The following is a 10,522-nucleotide window of genomic DNA, read 5'->3' as shown; positions in this document are numbered from 1 at the left end:
TCTCATAGCGACCCCATATACGGTTTCCAAGGACCGGCTGGTGAGTTTGAACCATGGCCTTTCAGTTTAAACTGACCTCATGGTCTAGTGCTTATCCTACAACTTACGACAGGGCTGCTCCTTTTAAAAAGATGGGCAAAGTAATTATTTCAATATAATACAATAATACTTTGACAAAATAATATGGGGGCAGTTGGGAGAGTAAAGAAAGGATTCCAATAAATACTGACATTTGAGGTTGATCTTGATGGATGTGTAAGAGTTTGCAGGACAAAGGGAAAGAAACGACCAAGTGGAGACCCCCTAAATTCTTAAAAAGAAGACTGGGAAAGTGTTATATATACCTTTTGAGAATGGTTTTCAGTAGTCAAACCTCTCCTGTGGCCATGATCTGCAAGCTCGTTATTTTTCCTTGAGTAGATGCACTTTGTCTGAGATCAGGATGGGTAACGACCTCCCACAGAGGTGAAGGCCTGCCCAAAGCGCTACAAACAACAAAGGCTCTGCGACTCTGGGTCGCTGGCGTTAGACCTGAGCGAAATAAATCCCAGGGATATCTTCTCAGCTCTTCCTCTGGCGCCAAAAGCATCCCAGAGCGTCATGGGAGCGTCTTAGCGTCAGGGTGTACTTACATAGTAATCAGGCGCAGCCCACGCTCGCAGTTAGCCGCCGAGCCGGCTGTGTGAAGTTTCACACCTGAGTGTGGAAGGCGGACTCAGCTGAAGAGAGCAACGAAGAAGGGGTAAAGGGCTAAGTCCCGAAGGTGTAGGCAACCCTTTGGCCAGAGGGAAGCTTTGAAAGTGGAGATACCCTTCTCAATTTGTCGCCTTGGTTCTCCTGGGCCGCAGACCGCCCAAGCCACTCTGGGGTCCTGCTCCCTGGTGCCATGTTTCCCTACTCGCACAGCAACACATTCCACTTCCTTCTTCAGCCAGGATATCATCCCTCTGTTCTCTCCACTGCCTCCTCTTTGAGGGACTAAGAGGGGACGCCCCTAGTTTGAGAGCAGGAGCTTAGGGGGAAGAAGAAAGTCTCCTGACCTAACTACAAGCACTGCCGTCTGACCTGACTTTTGTGCACCCAACTTTACTTAGGCAGCACAGGATTTGGCCTAAATGGTTTCTCCATTTGTGATTTTGGATCTCCCTGTTTCCTGATCCAATCTGTTATTAGCTGCCCCTCTCCCCCCTCCCCCCGCAGTGTTTTTAACCCCGCAAGGAGATTGGACAGCCCAGGGCTGTTTCCTTAAGTCCTTAAGAACTCCCGGCTCTTCCCATAACTCAGCACTCTAGGATGTTGGGCATCTGGAGGTCTGGGTAGCTGCAGGACACTGAGAAATGTGAGGGGAGCATGTTTCCTCTTTAAAATATAAATGCTTTCTCTGGGCACTGCACTCTCCTGCTAGTCATGATCCCACTCAGCAATATCTTATACTTGCCCCTTTGTAGTCAGTTATGTGCGTATAGTCCATGAAGACAATGAGTTCCCCTGGCACTGAAAGTTAATTTCTTCACAACCTCATCTGTGGAGGTTCTCACAAATTCTACTTCTGCTCTGGCCCAGATCATGACTCATCTGGATGAAGCAGCGCGCCGACTGTCCAAAAGTGGAAAAAGCCTCTATGCAGTGCTGGAGCTTAAAAAGGGGGCCTCACCAGAAGATGTAAAAAAGTCCTACAGGTTCAAACTTCAGCCCCTTATTGAACCCTGGAGTCCCTGCCCTAAATCTTTTCTCCCTACCTTTCTCTATGAACCCATCTTTAAATCCCTAAGTCTTCACTTTGGGGTCAGATGGGCCAGCATCCTCTTCATGGGAAGGAATTTAGACTAGCTCCTTGCTCCCATCTTTTGTACCACATCTCATGCATTCTTTCCGTATTATCTAGTGGCCCATCCCTATAATTCATCCTAACCCTCCCTCCCTAGCCATCCCCTAACCTCTCTCCACCCTTCTTGATGGGTGTTCCCTGGATAGGAAACTGGCTTTGAAGTATCATCCAGACAAGAATCCAGGAGATCCTCAAGCCGCAGAAATATTCAAAGAGATCAACACAGCCCATGCCGTACTGAGTGACCCTAAGAAGCGGAAAGTCTATGACCGGCATGGCTCATTGGGAATATATGTTTATGATCACTTTGGCGAAGAAGGCGTCAGATACTATTTTGTAATGAATAGTTGTTGGTTCAAGGTACACAATTCTATCTAGTCCATTAAGACCAAAGAAAAGGCCAGTTGACCCTCCTCTCCTAGTAAAAATGCATCTGTCCTCTCATTTTCTGGGTGATAGGATAATTCGGGGAGCTATAGTGACATAGTGGGTTACTCATTGGGCTACTAGCTACAAGGTCAGCAGTTCAAATCTACCATCTATTCCTTGGGAGAAAGATTAGGCTGGCTGTTCCCTTAAAGATTACAGCGTTAGAAACCCCAGGGTGTGATTCTACTCTGTCCTATCTGGTCGCTATGAGTTGGAGTCATCTTGATGGCCACGGTTTGGTTTGGTTTTTTGAAGAATTTAGGGAGGGGAGTATGCATGAGAATATAGCAGGGAGTGAGACCATGCTCTCCTGCCTTGTAGACGCTTGTCCTCCTATGTTGCCTGCTTACTTGTTGCTGTTTCTGTTGCTGCTGCTGTTTTTGCTGTGGAGCACTTAAGCCACCAACTGATGAGACAGTTAAAAGAAACTATCAACAGAATGTCCGGAATCAACCTTCAAGAACAGGTGAGAACAATAGGCAGGGACTAAGGTTGAACCCTGGTGGCACAGTCTGTAAGTGCTTGAAAGTTGCTCTGTGAGAGAACAATCTGGTGATCTGCTTCTAAAAGATTTTAAATGCAGTGGAATTTGTTCCCACTCTTAGCAACCCTGCATAGGGTTTCCTAGGAGTGGCTGGTGGGTTTGAACTGCCAACCTTGTGGTTAGCAGTCCAATGCTCATCCTACAGCGCCACACCAACCTAGAAAACCCATAAGGCAGTTTTACTGTTATGTGGGTTGCCATGAGTGGAAATGGACTAGATAGTACCTAACAACAACACTGAGATAAATATGGATTAAGATGAAAAAAAAATAATTGGAGGTAAGAAAGCCCCATGAAATTGTGAAGCCCTAAATAAGTGACTTAAAAGAAGCAAATATGATCCATTTTTGCAAGGTTTATACTCCACACTGACAGGTTAAATGTAGTGTTGGCCTCTTATGACTATTAAGCTAAGGAATCTGGTGGGGGAATATGCCTAGAAAGGGCAGTAGTTGAAAACAGTTTAGAGGCTGCAATTTACTACTTTTACTCAGAAGGAAGATGACGTGTTTGAGATTAATTCCACCCCAAATCATTAAATTTTAAAACTATGGGTTGACTGAAGTTCACACACACATTGCCACCTAGTGATGCTAACCAGTAACTACAAGGTCACGATTTTCTCACCAGTAGACTAAAAAAAATTGTTCACTAAATGTTTATATTTTTCTTTTTTAAAATTACATTATAGCATCCAAAAGCAATTTTAGAAGAGGGGAAGATTTTGACAATGAAGATGATTATTAAAAGATGCAGAAGAGTCAGGTATGAAAACTGAAAGGCAACAATAAAGGACAAGGAAGGGATATAGACTAACCAGATAAATGATTAGTGAAAAGTTTCTATTCTTATAGTATTGACTACACGTGTTGATGGGATTTGTTTTAAATTCAGGGTGGTCATTTCTTCTAGTTATTAAGATGCTTACATCTTTTACCCCTAGGTGCTGACCTAGTGAGGGTGCCTTCTGCTGCCCAGTCTACATTGAAGAGAGGAGCAAATAGCCTTGTCCTGACATTGAATCTGATTTGATCCCTTTTGTTATAAGAACCCCAACTTCAGAAGCATTGATGTTGTCCATCCCAGGGAGGATACCATCTCTGCTTTTGATAGTACCATCAACCCTGGTCATACAGGGTCGCTCAGCTACTCTTTTTAGCTCCAGTACCAATTTCAGTTGATCACAGAGGAGCTCTCCCACCCCATTCCTTATGATGCCTCAGGCAGTGGTGACAGACTTTTCCTGAGGACTCTCCTACCTTTTGTCTTCCTTGGGATTTGAACCAGTATCAAGTGTTATGATTCCCAAGCCACCTGTGATAGCTCCATTAAGATCTCGATGACTAGCCAGGGTGAACCTCATTCCTGGGGCCACTGCACCAGCTAACCCTCCTTTCTTGCAACTCTGTGTACCAAGGACTCATGTCAGTCCCATTCTTAAGCCACTACACCTTTCTGGGACTGATTTCACCTTCTTCTGGTGCCCATGCCCTTGGCATTGCCACCCCATGACAGGCTACAGTGAGTCAACTCTGGAGATGTATGAGTGCATTTGAGGCTTGGTACTAATCATCCCATCTTTGGTTTTTCCCTGGGCTTCATCTAACAGCACAGCAACTATTAACATTGGTCTTGTGAGTTGATAAGAGTTCACACTTCAGTGCCTGCTTGCCTCTGTCCTTTTTACCACATCATTTACACGCTGATTGCCATATATTGTATTCTTAAAATAGGGTCATGAGACACAGAATAGGAAAAGGACTTTTACAGACCCTTTTCCCATGTGTCTTTGTTCTGCCTGTTTGGTATCCCCACTACACCAGTTAGTTCCCTTCCACCCGCTGTCAGAGTCTAATAAGTCCTCAAACTTCTCTATCCTGACTGAGATGAAGAGATAAGAAATGTTAGTAAATAAAGAGCTTTTGTCCAATCCCAGTGTATATGTTGGGGCAAAAGAAACAAACAAACAAAAAAAACAGCTAGCAATACCTCAGATAGAGAAAAACACCTGTAGGAGAAAAAGCTGGGGACCAGCCTGGCTTGGAGAAGAGTCAACTGCAGGGTTGGGGCAGAAGCTTCTCAGAGCCTTGTGATTATGTATTTTGTCAGTGCTCTAAAATTTCCCTGGAGACTGATTCCCTTGGTGCCCAAAATAGGTCCCTGGCATTCAGGCCCTCTGTGCCCAGCTCAGTCTCTACCAATTTCCTAACAAAGTGAAAGGTCCTTAGAGTGGTTCCAGTGGTGTTCCTGGACCCAAGCCTTATACTTTCATGGGGCATTTTCATCGTTACAGACCCTGACACAACAGCCTACTCTAACCTCTTGAGCTCCTTTTCCTAGAGTGATAGAAGAAAAGAACTGGGCAGAGACAAAAATGAGCTAGTGTTACACAAGAGTCACTGAGTCACAGGGTCTTGAGGAGGAGGTACAAGAGGAAACTGTCATTATCTGTAGGTCTGGCAAGAGTTTTCTTCCTACCCTGAGCCATGCACAGGCTGATTTAGAATTCTGTCAGAACCCAAGCCAGAGCATGGAGGTCAGGAGTTCAGGGAGCCTTCTGAGTAGAAGTAAATGAGAGCCTGGCACCTCTGCTGGCCCACCTTTCCCCCTAAACAACGAAGCTCACCCTCTGCTGTTGCTCAAGAGAGTCACCCATTCCTGAGTGAGTCAGGGTCACTCACTCAATGACAGCTGTGGCTCGCCTTACATGAGCTAAATTGGGAGTTGGAATGACATGCAGATGCCCCTTGTCTCCCCACCCCCACATTAAAATTAATCTCTTCTCTGTGGAGTAAGAGACAAACAGTGCTGCCCAGGGAGTGAACAAGAGTCATTTGGAGGAACAAAAGGAGACTTTTCCAGGGACAGAGGGAGTGATAGATAAAGCTAATTGTGCCTGGCTAAGGCACAGAGCAGAGAATAGAGCAAGATAGAAGTGCCTGGAGAAAGCTATCTAAGGACGAGGCAAATTGTTAGAGGAAGGGACAGGAGAGCTATTTCAAGAGTGAGCAACAGAAGGAACCATAAGAGTCCACAGACTTTCTAAAGTAAACGAGGAAGGGTCTAGAGGCAGTGAGAGAAGGCCAGGACCAGGGCCAGGGCAGGCACGAGCAAGGGCTGAGGGGATGAACTTCACAGTGGGTTTCAAGCCGCTGCTAGGGGATGCACACAGCATGGACAACCTGGAGAAGCAGCTCATCTGCCCCATCTGCCTGGAGATGTTCTCCAAACCGGTGGTGATCCTGCCCTGCCAACACAATCTGTGCCGCAAGTGTGCCAACGACGTCTTTCAGGTGGGCTTCTGGGATTGGGGGTGAGGGGCAGGTAAGGAAATACAGACTTGTATGAGACTTCTCGCCAGGCCAGAGCAGAAGTGGGTGGTGGCTGTTGTGGCAGAGTCCTAGCAGATCCCAAAGTGAGCATGAGTCAGCAGCTGCTCCGCAGACTGGAGAGGACAGCCTATGAAGGACAGCAGCTGGAATGCCAGCATCCACAGAGGAAAGAAAACTGTAGAAACTGGGAGGGAGCTGATCCCACACCAGATTTTGTCACAGCCTGTGCTAGACTGCATTCCAGTTTGGAGCTTCAGATTTAGAGAGTGATAAGGAAAAATCTGGAGAAAAGATCAATGAGATAATGAAATATTTAAAGATAAATCCTGTGAGAACACGTCCTCGATGACAGAGAAACTTATGTTTAAGACAAAGCTCAATGCATTGATTTGGGGGGATCAGTGTTAGACATAGTGGGAATTCTCCCCAACTTAAACTCATAACCTGTGCCCAAGGCTAGATGGTTCAGTAAAGAGGCTTATTGATGAAAAGTATTGAGGTCACTTGACTTCAATAGAGAGAAGGCAGATAAGCAATTTTACTTTCTAGAAGTGCAACCAGTTCAAGTTTATTTGTGATCATGGGACAAAGCATAGCTAATCAAATTCACAGATACCATTTTAGCCACTAGTGTGGTGCTGTGGGTTAATGCACTGGACTGCAGAGTCACTTTGAACTGCAAGGTTGGCAGTTCAAGCTCACCAGCTGCTCCTTGGAAACCCCATACAGGTCGCTATGGGTCAGAATCAATTCAACGGCACTTAACAAAAACAACAAAATCAAGAATAAAAGCAGTGTATACCAGAATGGTCTATAAATGGGTTTTCTTTCTTGCTCTGTACTACTCTGGAGGTACTAAAAACCAAAAGAAGACAAACCAAGTACACTACCATTGAGTCAGTTCCAACCCATACTGACCCTGTAGATCAGAGTAGAATTGCTCCTTAGGGTTTCTGAGACTGTAAATCTTTATGGGAACAAACAGCCTCCTTTTTCTCCTGCAGAATGGCTGGTGAGTTTGATGCACTGACCTTTCGGTCTTTCAGTTAGCAGCCCAATGCTTAACCCACTGTTCCACCATGGCTCCTGTACAGCAGGTGTGGGGAACGTCTGTTCCGCAGGCCTTATAAAGCCTGTGAAATCATTTGACCTGGTCCTGCCAAAGCAAGGACAGTGCCAGCCCTCACATTGGGGGTGAGTTAATTAAATGTTTGACCAAATATAGCAAGCTAATTTTTAAGTTGATAATTTTGTATGGCCTACGAATGATGTTATAAATTTTGACACAAAAAAGGTTCCCCACCCCACCCCACCCCCTCTAGAGGTACTTCTTCTTATTTTTAAGTGCTATCAATCAGTTCCAACTCTTAGTGACCCTGTATAGGGTTTCTGAGGAGTGGCTGGTGGGTTTGACCTGCCAACCTTGTAGTCCAGTGCCTATCCTACAGCACTACACCAGGACTCACTGGAGGTACTAGTAAGATTTAAAATGATAGAAAAATCAGAAAGAGTGAGGGGGAATACCTTGCAAATAAAAGCTCTAAATAGACCAGAGCTGGCTCTGTATACATGCTAGTGATGAAGACTATCATGAACAAGAGCTGTATCAAAAATTATGAGGAAATGTGTTAAACACAATGATTTTTTTTATTAAAGAAAATGCTTCCCTTTTAGTTTTTTGGGGTTAGTGTGTTTGGAGGAAAAGATGGGCTGATTAAGATAAGGGCATCCCATGGCTCTGCCCTTGTTTGTTAGCTTTCCATCTTTCTTTACTGTGTAGCACCCTACAGCCCTTTGTACCAACAAGATCATTTCCACCCCCTATTCCTCCGTGTCCAAACCTGCCATTATTTGGCTCCAGAGTATCTCAAAGCCAGGGGTTCTTCCCTCTGCTCATCTCAGGCATTAAGTCATATAAGAGAGGCTACTTTGTCCACTGTCTCAGTTTTGCCCTTGGTGGGAAAGCACCGAACATTCTTTAGGCTGAAATGCCTAGTGGAGAATGATAAAATTTCATGAGTTTACATCTTATTAGAATCTGAAATATGTGTAAACAGAAGTTTTAAGGCTAAAACTTTTAAGGGCTATGTACCCTTTTTAAAAGTGGTCAGAATGTTAAAGTGCAAGCCACATAGTGTATTCTGCAAAGGGACTCAGGAATGGGTCCATATATGGAGGCTAAAAGGTGTTTAAGTGGCCTTCCTTGTTCAGGTTGATCTTCTGCATCCAGGCACATTGTTTTGGTTCTATGAAACTATAAAATACTGATGTAGACCCAGAGAGAACTGGGATGGTTTGAGTTTCGTCCAAATACTGTAAACAATATCTGGGAGATAACATGATCACAAGGGCTTTAGGATTGTTCTTTGGGTCAGGAGTGATGTGTTCCTTTGAAAGTTCAGAGCACCCCTGAGCCCTCCAAGAAGAGAAGAGTGAAGAGCTCATTTCCTTGCTGCTTTATTTCGGAAGGCCTGGTGGGAGGCTGACCCAGTTCTTCAGTCACATTTATGTATGTACTGCTCAATACATCCCCCTCTAAAAGATGAGCATATTTAGTTTTTCACACATCGCCTCCACATTTTGACAACTCGACACAATCAGATTGTCTGTTTTCTGAGTATGGGGATAAGAATAGGACTTTTCATTCCTCTGTCTTAAAACTACTTAGGAAGAATACCCTTAGAGTCTTGCCTAGAAAGTTAACAAGGCTTGTTATAAAGGTAACACTGATACGTTTTTAAAAAGCAATATACGTATACCCTAATTCCTCGGAAACCCTATATAGGGTCACTATGACTTAGAACCAACTTGACAGCACTTAACAACAGCACATACATATATATACCCATACCTTTTTTTCAAACAGTTATGTGCTATCAAGTCAGTTCAGACTCATAGTGACCCTGTATAAGGTTTCCAAGGAGCAGCTGGGGTTTGAGCCACCAACCTTGTGGTTCACAGTCCAGTACTGATCCTACAGTACCATACCAGGACTCTTTTTCCAAGAGTATAGGAGTTTATATCATGAAAGGGGAATCTACTACACACCTCACATCCCTTCTCCAGATAGAGGTGATCATTCTCAACTGTCTTAGTTATCCTTCCAGAAATTTTCTGTGTTTGTGTTTACACTCACTTATGTGTTTATATATGCATATTTAAACACAAATAAGTGTACATTAAATTCACTGTCTTAAATTCAGCTTCGTTCACATAATAATTCTTTGCAATTATTTCATCCCAACACATTCAGATCCAGCTCTTCTTTGTTAAAGGTCTATAGTTTTCCATTGTTATCGATCAGTCTGTTTAAGCAATCCTGTAAAACATGGTCTTGGGTTTTTCTGCTCTAAAAATTGCTGCGATGGACATACACACTAAAGACTTCGGTGATGGACAACAAACAGGAATTTGAGGAAATTGTGATTTTATAAGATCAAGGTAACCAGAGAGGCAAGAAACAAAATTTGAAAAGTCAAAAACATTTGATTGAAAAACATTAAACAGTATGAAGAGGTCAGGAGGAAGTTGCCGATACTCCTACCTCTCCTAACAACTATTATTTTTGTATTTGACACCAAGTCCCTATCCGCACACATACTTTTGCATAGTTGCCATCAGAACAGAACTCATTGTCTTTTTAGCTTTAATGCATCTCACTTTCTCTGAATTTAAACAGCATAAAACACCAAAACACCAATTAACTCCCTCAAATTTCTCCATCCCTCCGTCCCAACACTTGCACCCACTCAGCCATCAAAATCTTTGACTAGACAAAAGCTGTTGGTGTGGGAATTTGACACAAGCATCTTCCCATGTGTTTCCGTATTTGTAAACTCTGTTCACTCCTAAGCTAATGTAAGCCTTCAGACTATTTTTATACCTGCCCCCACTTCATTGTGGACACTTGTTTATGAGATGCAACCTGTTATAATTTAACAGACAGCCTGAAGGCCTTGTGAGCCGCTTGTTCAGGAACAGATTTCTAGAGGGTGTCCATGTAGGAGGGACTTGCAGAGATGGGAATATCAAGAAAGGGGTCTTTTTCTCTAAGGAAAAGGGCAGTTTTAGAAAGAGATGACCTCCATTTTACTTTACCCCAACTTCCAGTTCTTTATCAGTTCATTGTTAAGACCCATTGCTGTCAGGCACAGGCCTGCCAGTGAAGATCTGACCACTTCAGCCACTACCAAGGGTGCCAGCACTTTCCCAGCTCAACCTTGGGAAGGAATCATTTCTAAGAAACTGGTTCAACAAAACCTTGTCAATTGCATTAACCTTGTAGCAGAGTTAGGGACCTTACTTGATTTAAATAAGAAGATTGATTTGTTGGGGATGAGGTGAGGAAGTTGGGGAGACACACCTGGACTGATAGTTAGCATTCCTGGG

General features: G+C 43.9%; 2 protein-coding genes across 2 annotated transcripts in view; both read left to right on the top strand.

The window, feature by feature from the left end:
• The first annotated feature begins 1,566 nt into the window (after positions 1-1,566).
• Positions 1,567-3,548, top strand: DNAJC5G (DnaJ (Hsp40) homolog, subfamily C, member 5 gamma). The gene is made up of 4 exons (XM_006835290.1): positions 1,567-1,679; positions 1,975-2,188; positions 2,579-2,723; positions 3,493-3,548. Exons 1-4 carry the CDS (start codon positions 1,567-1,569, stop codon positions 3,546-3,548), a joined length of 528 nt encoding a protein of 175 aa, XP_006835353.1.
• Positions 3,549-5,601: 2,053 nt separating this feature from the next.
• The window catches only part of TRIM54 (tripartite motif containing 54), a 35,872-nt gene continuing 30,951 nt past the window's right edge, over positions 5,602-10,522 (top strand). The window contains exon 1 of the mRNA XM_006835289.1: positions 5,602-6,094. Coding sequence (XP_006835352.1) covers positions 5,927-6,094 — 168 coding nt within the window. The 5' untranslated portion in view covers positions 5,602-5,926. The remainder of the gene's footprint in view (positions 6,095-10,522) is intronic.

This window comes from Chrysochloris asiatica, unplaced genomic scaffold, assembly GCF_000296735.1.
Source record: "Chrysochloris asiatica unplaced genomic scaffold, ChrAsi1.0 scaffold00016, whole genome shotgun sequence".
NCBI classification, from domain to species: Eukaryota; Metazoa; Chordata; class Mammalia; order Afrosoricida; family Chrysochloridae; genus Chrysochloris; species Chrysochloris asiatica.
The sequence above is the reverse complement of the archived record's forward strand: the minus strand, read 5'-3'. Positions and strand labels throughout refer to the sequence as shown.